The sequence below is a fragment of the Ascaphus truei genome, unplaced genomic scaffold (genome assembly GCF_040206685.1).
Source record: "Ascaphus truei isolate aAscTru1 unplaced genomic scaffold, aAscTru1.hap1 HAP1_SCAFFOLD_340, whole genome shotgun sequence".
Taxonomy (NCBI): Eukaryota; Metazoa; Chordata; class Amphibia; order Anura; family Ascaphidae; genus Ascaphus; species Ascaphus truei.
In genome coordinates this window covers 231,512-251,612 of record NW_027456399.1, presented here as the reverse complement: position 1 = coordinate 251,612, position 20,101 = coordinate 231,512, and the positions used below count along the sequence as shown (strand labels likewise).

At 52.0% G+C, this 20,101-nt stretch overlaps 1 protein-coding gene across 1 annotated transcript in view; it reads right to left on the bottom strand.

Moving 5' to 3' along the window:
• TTBK1 (tau tubulin kinase 1) overlaps window positions 1–20,101 on the bottom strand; it is a 358,558-nt gene that overhangs the window by 132,077 nt on the left and 206,380 nt on the right. Inside the window, exons 7-8 of the mRNA XM_075583603.1 lie at window positions 6,777–6,842; window positions 3,295–3,387 (exon numbers count right to left, since the gene is read on the bottom strand). Of these exons, the coding sequence (XP_075439718.1) occupies window positions 3,295–3,387; window positions 6,777–6,842 (159 nt within the window). The remainder of the gene's footprint in view (window positions 1–3,294; window positions 3,388–6,776; window positions 6,843–20,101) is intronic.

Here is a 20,101-nt window from a genome sequence, read left to right as displayed (position 1 = left end):
GAGGAGGAACTCAGGCCCAGTCTGAGTAGAGCGGATAGGACTAGAGGTGGTGGACCAATGCCCCTCACCCTACTCAGGGGGTGAGGGGGGAGATCTAGCCTCACCTAGAGGGTATACCCTTGGGGTGAGTGCAAGGGGTATTGAAGCCCCAGTCAGCCCACCCTGCAGGGGTACAGCCTGGAGGAGAGGAGAGGAAGAAAAGACCTGTATACATTTGGAAGCCCTGCTGCGTATGAACTGCGGTGTATGATCTGCTGTGTGCTGCTACAGAACCAATAAAGAGACATTGCTGCTTTTACAAAGACTGTGTGTGAGATTGGGATCTTTCGCCCTGGAACCAGGGCTTCTCTGGGAGGGTCCCACCTTATTCTTTAAGGCTCGCCAGAGATGGAGGCGTTGCACCAAGACTGCTAAGAAGATGGAGGCATATACCCCAGAATCCTGTCCCTGTTATCCCCTATACCACCGCGGGAGACTCAGGCCCTCCTGTTCCTCACAGGTATGCACCACCAACATGCATGTAGCCAGCCCTCACTACACCCTAGAGGTCCAGTCTGCGACCGGGGGGGGGAGGGAACATGGGTTACATGTACATAGCGCTTCACAGCAGTAATACACGTGGTAATCATATAAATAACAAATAATATAAATAACAGGTCATGGGATTAAGTGCTTCAGACATAAACTTAACATTTAGGAAGAGGAGTCCCTGCTCCAAGGAGCTTACAGTCTAATTGGTATGTAGGAGAACGTACAGAGACAGTGGTAAGTGCTTCTGCAGGGGGCCAAGCTATATGTATCATATGTCCAGTATTATCCACAGTGCTATTCATATGCTTCTTTAAGAAGATGTGTCTTAAGGTGAGTCTTAAAGGTGGATAGAGAGGGTGCTAGTCGGGTACTGAGGGGAAGGGCATTCCAGAGGTGTGGGGCAGAAAGTGAGAAAGGTTTAAGGCGGGAGAGGGCTTTAGATACAAAGGGAGTAGAAAGAAGATATCCTTGTGAAGAATGCAAGAGTCGGGATGGTGCATAGCGAGAAATTAAATGGCCGAGTCAATCACCTGATCTGAACCCGATCGAGCATGCATTTCACTTGCTGCAGACAAAACATAAGGCAGAAAGACCCACGAACAAACAACAACTGAAGACAGCTGCAGTAAAGGCCGGCAAAGCATCACAAAGGAGGAAACCCAGCGTTTGGTGATGTCCATGCGTTCCAGACTTCAAGCAGTCATTTCCTGCAAAGGATTCCCGACAAAGTATTAAAAATTAACATTTTATTTATGATTGTGTTAATTTGTCCAATTACATTTGAGCCCCTGAAATAAGGGGACTGTGTATGAAAATGGCTGCAATTCCTAAACGTTTCATACGATATTTTTGTTCAACCCCTTGAATTAAAGCTGAAAGTCTGCACTTCTATTGCATCTCGGTTGTTTCATTTCAAATCCATTGTGGTGGCGTACAGAGGCAAAATTATGAAAATTGTGTCAGTGTCCAATTATTTCCGGACCTAACTGTATATATATTTCACACCGGCCGGTTTAGATAGGGGGAAGGGTGAATTATTCATTCTGATACTTGAGGGTATTTCTGCTTTCTGCCAGGTATCCGGTGTGCCATCTACGCCGACCCGCTCCACAAGGGAGGTACCTGCCATGCCTGATTCTGTTTCCGGTTCAACGGGCGACGAGGATACGACCATCCCCGAGGTACCGGTCGGGACCTCCCACTCTCCCAAGTTGGAGGTAGTCCTGCCCATTCTGGAACCTGATGTCTCCACTGGGGTGGTGATCCGGAGTACCGATCCGCGCTGGGCCCAAGCCCAGGATGCTGCCAGCCAATCCCTGCGGCGGAGCCAGGAAATGCGTGAGGCCCGTGCCTGCGCTGCCGCGTATGTGGCTGGATCCGAGAGGCGTTTCACGGCCCTGGGTCTTCCGAAGGAATTCACCAAGGTAGTACCAGCCGGTGCTAGTTCCCCTACTACCATCCTCATTCCATCCCCACGGTCGGAGGGAATCGGGCGGGTGGGAATGGCTGGGCGGATGGACCCTAGGAAAGCTGCTCCTTCCCCGGTGAGTGGTCGGGCACCAGACCCGTTTCTTCTGCAGTGTCGGGGAAGGAAGGAAGAGAGAGGCCACTGGGAGGCTGAGATCGTTTCTGCGGTCAAATATACCACTGCTCGGGGCCGTGGTAGACTGAGCTCTGCCGGGACTATGGACACTGCTATTGCTCCGCCTGCGAAGGTATCTGTAGTTCCCCAGAAAAAGGACTCTAATGTGCCCGACCCGACCCACACCGCATCGTACCCTATCCCAACCCAATCTCCAGCTATAAACCCCTATCACCTCGGTCCTTGTCACCAGTGATGTCCGTGGCTTCAAGGGGCAATCCTGTTCAAATGCTAAATACTGTATGTACTGTGTTGTTACATATGTATATGTAGTTATGTTCAATGTCTTGGTTGTTGGTACAGTATATTGATGGTACATATATTGTATTCCTCTGCGAGGGCGTGAGAGGTTTTTCACCAAAGGGAGGGTGTAGCCTAGTCCCCTGGCTATCATCTTTTCTTTGGCCCTAACAGTATAAGTTCTGTTAGACACAGGCACTGTGGGAGATAAGCTCTCTCACGGAGGCCTAGCTTGTTGCAGTCTGGTATCCAGGGGCGGGCCTAATAACAACTAGAGAGTGTCATCAAGGGGAGGTTGCCCTGTTATGGGGCAGGGTTACAAGCCTCTCCCCTGGGGTACATAAGCTGACACTCTCCCAGACGTCAGGCGCTCTCTTCCCTTCCCCCCCCCCCCCCCATGGAGTGGAAGCATTTACCCTTTATCCCATCAGTGGGTAAAGTAGCTGAGAAAGGGCCTCAAGCCCTGTGGGTACTACTTCAGGGAATGTGCCTGTCATGACTACATGTATGCTGCTAATAAAGACCCGGTTGAATCCATCTGTTGTGGATTCTTGACTGGGCCACTACCTGAGTTGCCAGTGTGGACCAGAATCCTCACCGGCTGGAGGCGCCGCGCTACAGAGGAACCATCACTGAGAGGCTGTCCTGATGCCTCCCCATACCATCGCAGAGTTCTCAGGGCCTTCTGTTCTACCAAACAGGTATGCACCCGCACCAGAATACACCGGTAGCTACACAATCTCACTTAGGGTGGGCGAAAAGGTGCTACATACACACACAGACACACACACACACAGACAAACACACACAGACACACACACACACAATCATGTACTACTAGATGATCAGCTACATTACTAGAGCAGTGTCAGCGCTCTTACCTTGTCCTTGATCTTCCTCCAGGGCAGCTGCCCAACAGCAAACTCAACCAGCATGTAAAACAATGACCAGAGGTCATCGTGCCGTCCCATTTCCTGCAGTGACACCAAGGAGGAGACTCAGTGACAGGGGACTCAGTGACACCAAGGAGGGGACTCAGTGACAGGGGACTCAGTGACACCAAGGAGGGGACTCGGTGACAGGGGACTCAGTGACACGAAGGAGGGGACTCAGTGACACCAAGGAGGAGACTCAATGACACCAAGGAGGAGACTCAGTGACAGGGGACTCAGTGACACCAAAGAGGGGACTCGGTGACAGGGGACTCAGTGACACGAAGGAGGGGACTCAGTGACAGGGGACTCAGTGACACCAAGGAGGAGACTCAGTGACACCAAGGAGGAGACTCAGTGACACCAAGGAGGAGACTCAGTGACAGGGGACTCAGTGACAGGGGACTCAGTGACAGGGGACTCAGTGACACCAAGGAGGAGACTCAGTGACAGGAGACTCAGTGACAGGGGACTCAGTGACAGGGGACTCAGTGACAGGGGACTCAGTGACAGGGGACTCAGTGACACCAAGGAGGAGACTCAGTGACAGGGGACTCAGTGAGAGGGGACTCAGTGACAGGGGACTCAGTGACACCAAGGAGGAGACTCGGTGACAGGGGACTCAGTGACAGGGGACTCAGTGACAGGCGAAGAGGGGGGGGGAGAGATTGTAGTCACAGCTGGATGAGGGGAGGTGGGGACGGTTTCCACAGCTGGATGAGGGGAGGTGGGGACGGTTTTTACAGCTGGATGAGGAGAGAGGGGACTGTTTTTACAGCTGGATGAGGAGAGGGGGGACTGTTATCACAGCTGGATGAGGAGAGGTGGGGACTGTTTTCACAGCTGGATGAGGAGAGGGGGGACTGTTTTCACAGCTGGATGAGAGGATGGGGGCTGTTTTAACAGCTGGATGAGGAAAGGGGGGACGGTTTTCACAGCTGGATGAGAGGATGGGGGGGACTGTTTTCACAGCTGGATGAGGAGAGGAGGGGACTGTTTTCAAAGCTGGATGAAGAGAGGAGGGGACTGTTTTCACAGCTGGATGAGGAGGGGACTGTTTTCACAGCTAGATGAGGAGAGGAGGGGACTGCTTTCACAGCTGGATGAGGGGAGGTGGGGACGGTTTTCACAGCTGGATGAGGGGAGGTGGGGACTGTTTTTACAGCTGGATGAGGAGAGAGGGGACTGTTTTTACAGCTGGATGAGGAGAGGGGGGACTGTTTTCACAGCTGGATGAGGAGAGGGGGACTGTTTTCACAGCTGGATGAGGGGAGGTGGGGATGGTTTTTACAGCTGGATGAGGAGAGGGGGGACTGTTTTCACAGCTGGATGAGGAGAGGGGGACTGTTTTCACAGCTGGATGAGGAGAGGGGGGACTGTTTTCACAGCTGGATGAGGAGTGGGGGGACTGTTTTCACAGCTGGATGAGGAGAGGGGGACTGTTTTCACAGCTGGATGAGGAGGGGACTGTTTTTACAGATGGATGAGGAGACGGGGGACTGTTTTCACAGCTGGATGAGGGGAGGGGGACTGTTTTCACAGCTGGATGAGGAGAGGGGGGACTGTTTTCACAGCTGGATGAGGAGTGGGGGGACTGTTTTCACAGCTGGATGAGGAGAGGGGGACTGTTTTCACAGCTGGATGAGGAGGGGACTGTTTTTACAGATGGATGAGGAGACGGGGGACTGTTTTCACAGCTGGATGAGGGGAGGTGGGACGGTTTTTACAGCTGGATGAGGAGAGAGGGGACTGTTTTTACAGCTGGATGAGGAGAGGGGGGACTGTTATCACAGCTGGATGAGGAGAGGTGGGGACTGTTTTCACAGCTGGATGAGGAGAGGGGGGACTGTTTTCACAGCTGGATGAGAGGATGGGGGCTGTTTTAACAGCTGGATGAGGAAAGGGGGGACGGTTTTCACAGCTGGATGAGGAGAGGAGGGGACTGTTTTCACAGCTGGATGAAGAGAGGAGGGGACTGTTTTCACAGCTGGATGAGGAGGGGTCTGTTTTCACAGCTAGATGAGGAGAGGAGGGGACTGCTTTCACAGCTGGATGAGGGGAGGTGGGGACTGTTTTTACAGCTGGATGAGGAGAGAGGGGACTGTTTTTACAGCTGGATGAGGAGAGGGGGGACTATTTTCACAGCTGGATGAGGAGAGGGGGACTGTTTTCACAGCTGGATGAGGGGAGGTGGGGATGGTTTTTACAGCTGGATGAGGAGAGGGGGGACTGTTTTCACAGCTGGATGAGGAGAGGGGGACTGTTTTCACAGCTGGATGAGGAGAGGGGGGACTGTTTTCACAGCTGGATTAGGAGTGGGGGGACTGTTTTCACAGCTAGATGAGGAGAGGAGGGGACTGCTTTCACAGCTGGATTAGGAGAGGAGGGGACTGCTTTCACAGCTAGATGAGGAGAGGAGGGGACTGCTTTCACAGCTGGAGGAGAGGAGGGGACTATTTTCACAGCTGGATGAGGGGGAGGGGGCTATTTTCACAGCTGGACGAGGGGGAGGGGACTGTTCACAGCTGGATGAGGTGGGGAGAGACTTGTCCTGGAACAGGATGATGCATTTTCTCTGCCCTCGGGCTGCCCGCACTCCCCAGTGTTCCCTCCCTGTTTTGCCTTTTGCCTAGCAACTACTGCACAGCCCCCTGTTGGTTCTCCGAGCAACCCTGGTTGTATGGTTAGTCCTGACTACTGTGTGCACAGACTAGCACACTTCCTTTTGGATCCAGCAGTCTGTGAGTACACACCTTGTTACTGCCTCTGTCATACAAGAAATTATTAATTTACCCCCCCCCCACCCCCCTCCAAGTGCCGTCCCTCAAGTTATTTTTATATTCCTGTACTTTTTCCAATAAAGCTGCAGAAGATAGAAAGACTTTGTATAAACTTAAAGGGGATGAGTTAACCTGCCTGACCCTACCCCTTTATTACAAGGGGCTGGGGGGCCAGAACAAGACTGTTTTCACAGCTGGATGAGAGGAGGGGGGGACTGTTTTCACAGCTGGATGAGAGGAGGGGGACTGTTTTTTTCACAGCTGGATGAGGGGAGGGGGGACTGTTTTTTCACAGCTGGATGAGGGGAGGTGGGGCCTGTTTTCACAGCTGGATGAGGGGAGGTGGGGACGGTTTTCACAGCTGGATGAGGGGAGGTGGGGACGGTTTTCACAGCTGGATGAGTGGAGGTGGGGATGGTTTTCACAGCTGGATGAGGGGAGATGGGGACGTTTTCACAGCTGGATGAGAGGAGTGGGAGACTGTTTTCACAGCTGGATGAGGAGGTGGGGACGGTTTTCACAGCTGGATGAGAGGAGTGGGAGACTGTTTTCACAGCTGGATGAGGAGGTGGGGACGGTTTTCACAGCTGGATGAGGAGGTGGGGACGGTTTTCACAGCTGGATGAGAGTGCAGGGTGTGTGGTTACTCACTCTGTTTTTGTGAGCATTCACTGATGCATAGCGGACAGTCCCACGGAAACCAGCAACGTTGCGAGGCTGCGAAGAAGAGAGATGTCACCAAACTGATCCCAATGTCTCATGACAAACTTCTTCCAAGTACCATCTGTAACCTTGTGCGGGAGACTTCCTGCACTGACTTCCTGTGTGATGTCCGATTGTAACTTCCCGAGTGATACATAGTTATTCTATTTACTTAATCTGTTACATTGGAGTGTACAGAATCATTCCATGTTATCTTTGACTGCAGCTTTTACTAATTTCCTGTGTGAAACGTGACTGTAGCATTAAGTGATGTCTGACTTCCTGTGTGAAGCGTGACTGTAGCATTAAGTGGTGTCTGACTGTAACTTCCTGTGTGAAGCGTGACTGTAGCATTAAGTGATGTCTGACTGTAACTTCCTGTGTGAAGCGTGACTGTAGCATTAAGTGATGTCTGACTGTAACTTCCTGTGTGAAGCGTGACTGTAGCGTTAAGTGATGTCTGACTGTAACTTCCTGTGTGAAACGTGACTGTAGCGTTAAGTGATGTCTGACTGTAACTTCCTGTGTGAAGCCGGACTGTAGCATTAAGTGATGTCTGACTGTAACTTCCTGTGTGAAGCGTGACTGTTGCATTAAGTGATGTCTGACTGTAACTTCCTGTGTGAAGCGTGACTGTAGCATTAAGTGATGTCTGACTGTAACTTCCTGTGTGAAGCGTGACTGTAGCATTAAGTGGTGTCTGACTGTAACTTCCTGTGTGAAGCGTGACTGTAGCATTAAGTGGTGTCTGACTGTAACTTCCTGTGTGAAGCGTGACTGTAGCATTAAGTGATGTCTGACTGTAACTTCCTATGTGAAGCGTGACTGTAGCATTAAGTGGTGTCTGACTGTAACTTCCTGTGTGAAGCGTGACTGTAGCATTAAGTGATGCCTGACTGTAACTTCCTATGTGAAGGGTGACTGTAGCATTAAGTGATGTCTGACTGTAACTTCCTGTGTGAAGCGTGACTGTAGCATTAAGTGATGTCTGACTGTAACTTCCTATGTGAAGCGTGACTGTAGCATTAAGTGATGTCTGACTGTAACTTCCTGTGTGAAGCGTGACTGTAGCATTAAGTGATGTCTGACTGTAACTTCCTGTGTGAAGCGTGACTGTAGCATTAAGTGGTGTCTGACTGTAACTTCCTGTGTGAAGCGTGACTGTAGCATTAAGTGGTGTCTGACTGTAACTTCCTGTGTGAAGCGTGACTGTAGTATTAAGTGATGTCTAACTTCCTGTGTGAAGCGTGACTGTAGCGTTAAGTGATGTCTGACTGTAACTTCTTATGTGAAGCGTGACTGTAGCATTAAGTGATGTCTGACTGTAACTTCCTGTGTGAAGCATGACTGTAGCATTAAGTGATGTCTGACTGTAACTTCCTGTGTGAAGCGTGACTGTAGCATTAAGTGGTGTCTGACTGTAACTTCCTGTGTGAAGCGTGACTGTAGCATTAAGTGATGTCTGACTGTAACTTCCTGTGTGAAGTGTGACTGTAGCATTAAGTTATGTCTGACTGTAACTTCCTGTGTGAAGCTTGACTGTAGCATTAAGTGAGGTCTGACTGTAACTTCCTGTGTGAAGCGTGACTGTAGCATTAAGTGATGTCTGACTGTAACTTCCTGTGTGAAGCGTGACTGTAGCATTAAGTGATGTCTGACTGTAACTTCCTGTGTGAAGCGTGACTGTAGCGTTAAGTGGTGTCTGACTGTAACTTCCTGTGTGAAGCGTGACTGTAGCATTAAGTGGTGTCTAACTTCCTGTGTGAAGCGTGACTGTAGCATTAAGTGATGTCTGACTGTAACTTCCTGTGTGAAGCGTGACTGTAGCGTTAAGTGGTGTCTAACTTCCTGTGTGAAGCGTGACTGTAGCATTAAGTGGTGTCTGACTGTAACTTCCTGTGTGAAGCGTGACTGTAGCATTAAGTGGTGTCTGACTGTAACTTCCTGTGTGAAGCGTGACTGTAGCGTTAAGTGGTGTCTAACTTCCTGTGTGAAGCGTGACTGTAGCATTAAGTGGTGTCTGACTTCCTGTGTGAAGCGTGACTGTAGCGTTAAGTGGTGTCTGACTGTAACTTCCTGTGTGAAGCGTGACTGTAGCATTAAGTGGTGTCTAACTTCCTGTGTGAAGCGTGACTGTAGCATTAAGTGGTGTCTGACTGTAACTTCCTGTGTGAAGCGTGACTGTAGCGTTAAGTGGTGTCTAACTTCCTGTGTGAAGCGTGACTGTAGCATTAAGTGGTGTCTGACTGTAACTTCCTGTGTGAAGCGTGACTGTAGCATTAAGTGGTGTCTGACTGTAACTTCCTGTGTGAAGCGTGACTGTAGCATTAAGTGGTGTCTGACTGTAACTTCCTGTGTGAAGCGTGACTGTAGCATTAAGTGGTGTCTGACTGTAACTTCCTGTGTGAAGCGTGACTGTAGCATTAAGTGATGTCTAACTTCCTGTGTGAAGCGTGACTGTAGCATTAAGTGGTGTCTGACTGTAACTTCCTGTGTGAAGTGTGACTGTAGCATTAAGTGATGTCTGACTGTAACTTCCTGTGTGAAGCGTGACTGTAGCGTTAAGTGGTGTCTAACTTCCTGTGTGAAGCGTGACTGTAGCATTAAGTGGTGTCTGACTTCCTGTGTGAAGCGTGACTGTAGCATTAAGTGGTGTCTGACTTCCTGTATGAACTGTCAGTGAATGTCCTGATTCCCTGCGATAGCCGTACACCATTATTCCTGTGTGAAGTGTGACTGCTGTTTCCGCTGCTATGTCAGACTTACATTCTGTATGAAATTATACACACCTATGGAGGGCTGTATGGGCTACTTGACTTCAATGTCATGTAGTTGTCTGATTGTAATCCTCTGATTAATTTACAGAGATACCGCACAAGTGCATCACTGCCACTCACCGACACGTAGGGAAGTGAAAATGATATATTCAAACCTTATGCACAAATACACAGATAAAGAAAGTGCACACTGACAGAGGTCTGGGAGAGATTAGTCCCCATGAGTTGAAGAGAGTAACTTGTGTGGGGTGCTGTAAATATTGGGAGATTCAGATGCATGGATTTGCATATCAGGAACCAAATTCACCACCTAAACTGGCGTTTCTGCGCGGTTTGGACATGGGAAAACCACGGAAATGTGCATTTTTTAGCCTGAAACGCCCTGATCACAGTTACATGAATATGTATCAGAGAGAGTAGGAGGTGGGGAGGATTAACATCCCAGAGGTGCCTGCATTGTTATGCATTGCCGGACCCTGACATGGTGAAGAGGTTAAGGAGGTCCCAGAACCAGAACCAGAACCATATTCCTAAAACAAGGGAAATGAAGTAAAAAACAAAACATGAAAGTGGGCACAGAGAAGCAGAGGAGACTTACCTTCGCCCGACAGTACTGAGGGGTCAACAACACAAAGAGAGCCCCCAGCAAACTGCAGCAACAGGTCAGCACCCAGCATTCAACCAGTGTTTCTCTAATGGGAAGAGCGGGTGGCACGTTCTGTGCCAACCGCTACTGCAGCAATACTACCTACTGTACACTGGCACTCACAGCACGGCCCCGACACGTCACGCTTAGTATTACAGGGATACGCTGGGGGGGGAGGGGGTGAAGCTGTGCGGGACAGGCTGGGGGGGGGTGAGCTGTGCGGGACAGGCAGGGGGGAGCTGTGCGGGACAGGCTGGGGGGGAGCTGTGCGGGACAGGCTGGGGGGGAGCTGTGCGGGACAGGCTGGGGGGGGGGAGCTGTGTGGGACAGGCTGGGGGGGTGAGCTGTGCGGGACAGGCTGAGGGGGAGCTGTGTGGGACAGGCTGGGGGGGAGCTGTGCGGGACAGGCTGGGGGGGAGCTGTGCGGGACAGCCAGGGGGGAGCTGTGTGGGACAGGCTGGGGGGGTGAGCTGCGCGGGACAGGCTGGGGGGGAGCTGCGTGGGACAGGCTGGGGGGGAGCTGCGTGGGACAGGCTGGGGGGGGGAGCTGTGCGGGACAGGCTAGGGGGGGGGAGCTGTGCGGGACAGGCTGGGGGGGAGCTGTGTGGCACAGGCTGGGGGGAGCTGTGTGGGACAGGCTGGGGGGGAGATGTGTGGAACAGTCTGGGGGGGAGATGTGTGGTACAGGCTGGGGGGGGGAGCTGTGTGGGACAGGCTGGGGGGGGAGCTGTGTGGGACAGGCTGGGGGGGAGCTGTGTGGGACAGGCTGGGGGGGAGCTGTGCGGGACAGGCTGGGGGGGAGATGTGTGGGACAGGCTGGGGGGGAGCTGTGTGGGACAGGCTGGGGGGGAGCTGTGTGGGACAGGCTGGGGGGGAGAGATGAGCGGGACAGGCTGGGGGGGAGAGATGAGCGGGACAGGCTGGGGGGGAGAGATGTGTGGGACAGGCTGGGGGGGGAGAGATGTGCGGGACAGGCTGGGGGGGGAGAGATGTGCGGGACAGGCTGGGGGGGAAGAGATGTGTGGGACAGGCTGGAGGGGGAGCTGTGCGGGACAGGCTGGGGGGGGAGCTGTGCGGGACAGGCTGGGGGGGAAGAGATGTGCGGGACAGGCTGGGGGGGAAGAGATGTGCGGGACAGGCTGGGGGAGGATGAGATGTGCGGGACAGGCTGGGGGGGGAGAGATGTGCGGGACAGGCTGGGGGGGGAGAGATGTGCGGGACAGGCTGGGGGGGGAGAGATGTGCGGGACAGGCTGGGGGGGAGAGATGTGCGGGACAGGCTGGGGGGGGAGAGATGTGCGGGACAGGCTGGGGGGGGAGAGATGTGCGGGACAGGCTGGGGGGGAAGAGATGTGTGGGACAGGCTGGGGGGGGAGCTGTGCGGGACAGGCTGGGGGGGGAGCTGTGCGGGACAGGCTGGGGGGGAAGAGATGTGCGGGACAGGCTGGGGGGGGAAGAGATGTGCGGGACAGGCTGGGGGGGAAGAGATGTGTGGGACAGGCTGGGGGGAGAGATGTGCGGGACAGGCTGGGGGGGGAGAGATGTGCGGGACAGGCTGGGGGGAGAGATGTGCGGGACAGGCTGGGGGGGGAGAGCTGTGCGGGACAGGCTGGGGGGGAAGAGATGTGTGGGACAGGCTGGGGGGGGAGAGATGTGCGGGACAGGCTGGGGGGGAAGAGATGTGTGGGACAGGCTGGGGGGGAGCTGTGCGGGACAGGCTGGGGGGAGAGATGTGTGGGACAGGCTGGGGGGGAGAGATGTGCGGGACAGGCTGGGGGGTGGGGAGATGTGTGGGACAGGCTGGGAGGGAAGAGATGTGCGGGACAGGCTGGGGGGGAAGAGATGTGCGGGACAGGCTGGGGGGGAAGAGATGTGCGGACCGGCTGTGACAATCAATCACCCCCCCCCCCCACATCCAGCTATAGCAATCACACACCCCCACATTCAGCTGTAACAACCTCCCCCCCCCCACATCCAGCTGTATCAACACCCCCCCCCCATCCAGCTATAGCAATCACCCCAACTATCCAGCTGTAACAAGCCCCCCCCACATCCAGCTGTGACATCCCCCCCCACATCCAGCTATAGCAATCACACACCCTCACATCCAGCTGTAACAATCACACACCCACATCCAGCTGTAACAACCCATCCAACATCCAGCTGTAACAACCCATCCCACATCCAGCTGTAACAACCCATCCTCAAATCCAGCTGTAACAACCCATCCCACATCCAGCTGTAACAATCACACACCCACATCCAGCTGTAACAACCCATCCCACATCCAGCTGTAAACAATCACACACCCACATCCAGCTGTAACAACCCATCCCACATCCAGCTGTAACAACCCATCCCACATCCAGCTATAACAACCCATCCCACATCCAGCTGTAACAACCCATCCTCACATCCAGCTATAACAACCCATCCCACATCCAGCTGTAACAACCCATCCCACATCCAGCTGTAACAATCACACACACACATCCAGCTGTAACAACCCATCCCACATCCAGCTGTAACAATCACACACCCCCATCCAGCTGTAACAATCACACATCCCACATCCAGCTGTAACAATCACACACCCCCATCCAGCTGTAACAATCACACACCCACATCCAGCTGTAACAATCACACACCCACATCCAGCTGTAACAACCCATCCCACATCCAGCTGTAACAACCCATCCCACATCCAGCTGTAACAACCCATCCCACATCCAGCTGTAACAATCACACACCCCACATCCAGCTGTAACAATCACACACCCACATCCAGCTGTAACAATCACACACCCCCATCCAGCTGTAACAACCCATCCCACATCCAGCTGTAACAACCCATCCCACATCCAGCTGTAACAATCACACACCCCACATCCAGCTGTAACAACCCATCCCACATCCAGCTGTAACAACCCATCCCACATCCAGCTGTAACAACCCATCCTCACATCCAGCTGTAACAACCCATCCCACATCCAGCTGTAACGACCCATCCCACATCCAGCTGTAACAATCACACACCCACATCCAGCTGTAACAACCCATCCCACATCCAGCTGTAACAACCCATCCCACATCCAGCTGTAACAACCCATCCTCACATCCAGCTGTAACAACCCATCCCACATCCAGCTGTAACAACCCATCCCACATCCAGCTGTAACAACCCATCCCACATCCAGCTGTAACAACCCATCCCACATCCAGCTGTAACAATCACACACACACATCCAGCTGTAACGACCCATCCCACATCCAGCTGTAACAATCACACACCCACATCCAGCTGTAACAACCCATCCCACATCCAGCTGTAACAACCCATCCCACATCCAGCTGTAACAACCCATCCCACATCCAGCTGTAACAACCCATCCCACATCCAGCTGTAACAACCCATCCCACATCCAGCTGTAACAATCACACACCCACATCCAGCTGTAACAATCACACACCCCCATCCAGCTGTAACAACCCATCCTCACATCCAGCTGTAACAACCCATCCCCCATCCAGCTGTAACAATCACACACCCCCATCCAGCTGTAAGAACCCATCCCACATCCAGCTGTAACAATCACACACCCCCATCCAGCTTTAACAACCCATCCTCACATCCAGCTGTAACAACCCATCCCACATCCAGCTGTAACAATCACACACCCCCATCCAGCTGTAACAACCCATCCCACATCCAGCTGTAACAATCACACACCCCCATCCAGCTGTAACAACCCATCCCACATCCAGCTGTAACAATCACACACCCCCATCCAGCTGTAACAATCACACACCCCCATCCAGCTGTAACAACCCATCCCACATCCAGCTGTAACAATCACACACCCCCATCCAGCTGTAACAACCCATCCCACATCCAGCTGTAACAACCCATCCCACATCCAGCTGTAACAATCACACACCCCCATCCAGCTGTAACAATCACACACCCACATCCAGCTGTAACAACCCATCCCACATCCAGCTGTAACAACCCATCCCACATCCAGCTGTAACAACCCATCCCACATCCAGCTGTAACAACCCATCCCACATCCAGCTGTAACAATCACACACCCACATCCAGCTGTAACAATCACACACCCACATCCAGCTGTAAAAACCCACCCTCACATCCAGCTGTAACAATCACACACCCACATCCAGCTGTAACAACCCATCCCACATACAGCTGTAACAACCCATCCCACATCCAGCTGTAACAACCCATCCCACATCCAGCTGTAACAACCCATCCCACATCCAGCTGTAACAACCCATACCACATCCAGCTGTAACAACCCACCCTCACATCCAGCTGTAACAATCACACCCCCCATCCAGCTGTAACAAACCATTCCACATCCAGCTGTAACAATCACACACCCACATCCAGCTGTAACAACCCATCCCACATCCAGCTGTAACAACCCATCCCACATCCAGCTGTAACAACCCATCCCACATCCAGCTGTAACAACCCATCCCACATCCAGCTGTAACAATCACACACCCCCACCCAGCTGTAACAATCACACACCCCCATCCAGCTGTAACAACCCATCCCACATCCAGCTGTAACAACCCATCCCACATCCAGCTGTAACAACCCATCCCATATCCAGCTGTAACAACCCATCCCACATCCAGCTGTAACAACCCATCCCACATCCAGCTGTAACAATCACACATCCCACATCCAGCTGTAACAACCCATCCCACATCCAGCTGTAACAACCCATCCCACATCCAGCTGTAACAACCCATCCCACATCCAGCTGTAACAACCCATCCCACATCCAGCTGTAACAATCACACACCCCCATCCAGCTGTAACAGCCCATCCCACATCCAGCTGTAACAATCACACACCCACATCCAGCTGTAACAATCACACACCCCCATCCAGCTGTAACAACCCATCCCACATCCAGCTGTAACAATCACACACCCACATCCAGCTGTAACAATCACACACCCCCATCCAGCTGTAACAATCACACACCCCCATCCAGCTGTAACAATCACACACCCACATCCAGATGTAACAATCACACACCCACATACAGCTGTAACAACCCATCCCACATCCAGCTGTAACAATCACACACCCACATCCAGCTGTAACAATCACACACCCCCATCCAGCTGTAACAACCCATCCCACATCCAGCTGTAACAATCACACACCCACATCCAGCTGTAACAATCACACACCCCCATCCAGCTGTAACAACCCATCCCACATCCAGCTGTAACAACCCATCCCACATCCAGCTGTAACAATCACACACCCCCATCCAGCTGTAACAACCCATCCAACATCCAGCTGTAACAATCACACACCCCACATCCAGCTGTAACAACCCATCCCACATCCAGCTGTAACAACCCATCCCACATCCAGCTGTAACAACCCATCCCACATCCAGCTGTAACAACCCATCCCACATCCAGCTGTAACAACCCATACCACATCCAGCTGTAACAACCCACCCTCACATCCAGCTGTAACAATCACACACCCCCATCCAGCTGTAACAACCCATCCCACATCCAGCTGTAACAATCACACACCCACATCCAGCTGTAACAACCCATCCCACATCCAGCTGTAACAATCACACACCCCCATCCAGCTGTAACAACCCATCCCACATCCAGCTGTAACAATCCACCCCACATCCAGCTGTAACAACCCATCCCACATCCAGCTGTAACAACCCATCCCACATCCAGCTGTAACAATCACACACCCACATCCAGCTGTAACAATCCATCCCACATCCAGCTGTAACAATCTCACACCCACATCCAGCTGTAACAACCCATCCCACATCCAGCTGTAACAACCCACCCACATCCAGCTGTAACAATCACACACCCACATCCAGCTGTAACAACCCATCCCACATCCAGCTGTAACAATCACACACCCACATCCAGCTGTAACAACCCATCCCACATCCAGCTGTAACAACCCATCCCACATCCAGCTGTAACAATCACACACCCCCATCCAGCTGTAACAATCACACATCCCACATCCAGCTGTAACAATCACACACCCACATCCAGCTGTAACAACCCATCCTCACATCCAGCTGTAACAATCACACACCCCCATCCAGCTGTAACAATCACACATCCCACATCCAGCTGTAACAATCACACACCCACATCCAGCTGTAACAACCCATCCTCACATCCAGCTGTAACAATCACACACCCCCATCCAGCTGTAACAATCACACATCCCACATCCAGCTGTAACAATCACACACCCCCATCCAGCTGTAACAATCACACACCCACATCCAGCTGTAACAACCCATCCTCACATCCAGCTGTAACAACCCATCCCACATCCAGCTGTAACAACCCATCCCACATCCAGCTGTAACAACCCATCCCACATCCAGCTGTAACAACCCATCCCACATCCAGCTGTAACAACCCATCCCACATCCAGCTGTAACAATCACACACCAACATCCAGCTGTAACAATCCATCCCACATCCAGCTGTAACAATCACACACCCCCATCCAGCTGTAACAATCCATCCCACATCCAGCTGTAACAATCACACACCCCCATCCAGCTGTAACAATCACACACCCACATCCAGCTGTAACAACCCATCCTCACATCCAGCTGTAACAACCCATCCCACATCCAGCTGTAACAACCCATCCCACATCCAGCTGTAACAACCCATCCCACATCCAGCTGTAACAACCCATCCCACATCCAGCTGTAACAACCCATCCCACATCCAGCTGTAACAATCACACACCAACATCCAGCTGTAACAATCCATCCCACATCCAGCTGTAACAATCACACACCCCCATCCAGCTGTAACAACCCATCCCACATCCAGCTGTAACAACCCATCCCACATCCAGCTGTAACAATCACACCCCCCCATCCAGCTGTAACAATCCATCCCACATCCAGCTGTAACAACCCATCCTCACATCCAGCTGTAACAATCCACCTCACATCCAGCTGTAACAACCCATCCCACATCCAGCTGTAACAACCCATCCCACATCCAGCTGTAACAACCCATCCTCACATCCAGCTGTAACAACCCATCCCACATCCAGCTGTAACAACCCATCCCACATCCAGCTGTAACAATCCATCCCACATCCAGCTGTAACAACCCATCCCACATCCAGCTGTAACAATCACACACCCACATCCAGCTGTAACAATCACACACCCACATCCAGCTGTAACAATCACACACCCCACATCCAGCTGTAACAATCCATCCCACATCCAGCTGTAACAACCCATCCCACATCCAGCTGTAACAATCACACACCCCCATCCAGCTGTAACAATCCATCCCACATCCAGCTGTAACAACCCATCCCACATCCAGCTGTAACAATCACACACCCACATCCAGCTGTAACAATCACACACCCCCATCCAGCTGTAACAATCCATCCCACATCCAGCTGTAACAACCCATCCCACATCCAGCTGTAACAATCCACCCCACATCCAGCTGTAACAACCCATCCTCACATCCAGCTGTAACAACCCATCCCACATCCAGCTGTAACAACCCATCCCACATCCAGCTGTAACAACCCATCCCACATCCAGCTGTAACAACCCATCCCACATCCAGCTGTAACAATCACACACCAACATCCAGCTGTAACAATCCATCCCACATCCAGCTGTAACAATCACACACCCCCATCCAGCTGTAACAATCCATCCCACATCCAGCTGTAACAACCCATCCCACATCCAGCTGTAACAATCACACACCCACATCCAGCTGTAACAATCACACATCACACATCCAGCTGTAACAATCACACACCCACATCCAGCTGTAACAATCACACACCCACATCCAGCTGTAACAATCACACACCCCCATCCAGCTGTAACAATCACACACCCACATCCAGCTGTAACAATCACACACCCACATCCAGCTGTAACAATCACACACCCACATCCAGCTGTAACAATCCATCCCACATCCAGCTGTAACAATCACACACCCCCATCCAGCTGTAACAACCCATCCCACATCCAGCTGTAACAATCACACACCCACATCCAGCTGTAACAATCACACACCCACATCCAGCTGTAACAATCACACACCCCACATCCAGCTGTAACAATCACACACCCACATCCAGCTGTAACAACCCATCCCACATCCAGCTGTAACAACCCATCCCACATCCAGCTGTAACAACCCATCCCACATCCAGCTGTAACAATCACACACCCACATCCAGCTGTAACAACCCATCCCACATCCAGCTGTAACAATCACACACCCCACATCCAGCTGTAACAATCACACACCCACATCCAGCTGTAACAATCACACACCCACATCCAGCTGTAACAATCACACACCCACATCCAGCTGTAACAATCCATCCCACATCCAGCTGTAACAATCACACACCCCCATCCAGCTGTAACAATCACACACCCACATCCAGCTGTAACAATCACACACCCACATCCAGCTGTAACAATCACACACCCACATCCAGCTGTAACAATCACACATCCCACATCCAGCTGTAACAACCCATCCCACATCCAGCTGTAACAATCACACACCCACATCCAGCTGTAACAACCCATCCCACATCCAGCTGTAACAATCACACACCCCACATCCAGCTGTAACAATCACACACCCACATCCAGCTGTAACAATCACACACCCACATCCAGCTGTAACAATCACACACCCACATCCAGCTGTAACAACCCATCCCACATCCAGCTGTAACAATCACACACCCACATCCAGCTGTAACAATCACACACCCACATCCAGCTGTAACAATCACACACCCACATCCAGCTGTAACAACCCATCCTCACATCCAGCTGTAACAATCACACATCCCACATCCAGCTGTAACAATCACACCCCCCCATCCAGCTGTAACAATCACACACCCACATCCAGCTGTAACAACCCATCCCACATCCAGCTGTAACAATCACACACCCACATCCAGCTGTAACAACCCATCCCACATCCAGCTGTAACAATCACACACCCCACATCCAGCTGTAACAATCACACACCCACATCCAGCTGTAACAATCACACACCCACATCCAGCTGTAACAATCACACACCCACATCCAGCTGTAACAACCCATCCCACATCCAGCTGTAACAATCACACACCCACATCCAGCTGTAACAATCACACACCCACATCCAGCTGTAACAATCACACACCCACATCCAGCTGTAACAACCCATCCTCACATCCAGCTGTAACAATCACACACCCACATCCAGCTGTAACAATCACACACCCACATCCAGCTGTAACAATCCATCCCACATCCAGCTGTAACAATCACACACCCACATCCAGCTGTAACAATCACACACCCACATCCAGCTGTAACAATCCATCCCACATCCAGCTGTAACAATCACACACCCCACATCCAGCTGTAACAATCACACACCCCACATCCAGCTGTAACAATCACACACCCACATCCAGCTGTAACAATCACACACCCACATCCAGCTGTAACAACCCATCCCACATCCAGCTGTAACAATCACACACCCCACATCCAGCTGTAACAATCACACACCCACATCCAGCTGTAACAATCACACACCCACATCCAGCTGTAACAACCCATCCCACATCCAGCTGTAACAATCACACACCCCACATCCAGCTGTAACAATCACACATCCCACATCCAGCTGTAACAACCCATCCCACATCCAGCTGTAACAATCACACACCCACATCCAGCTGTAACAATCACACACCCACATCCAGCT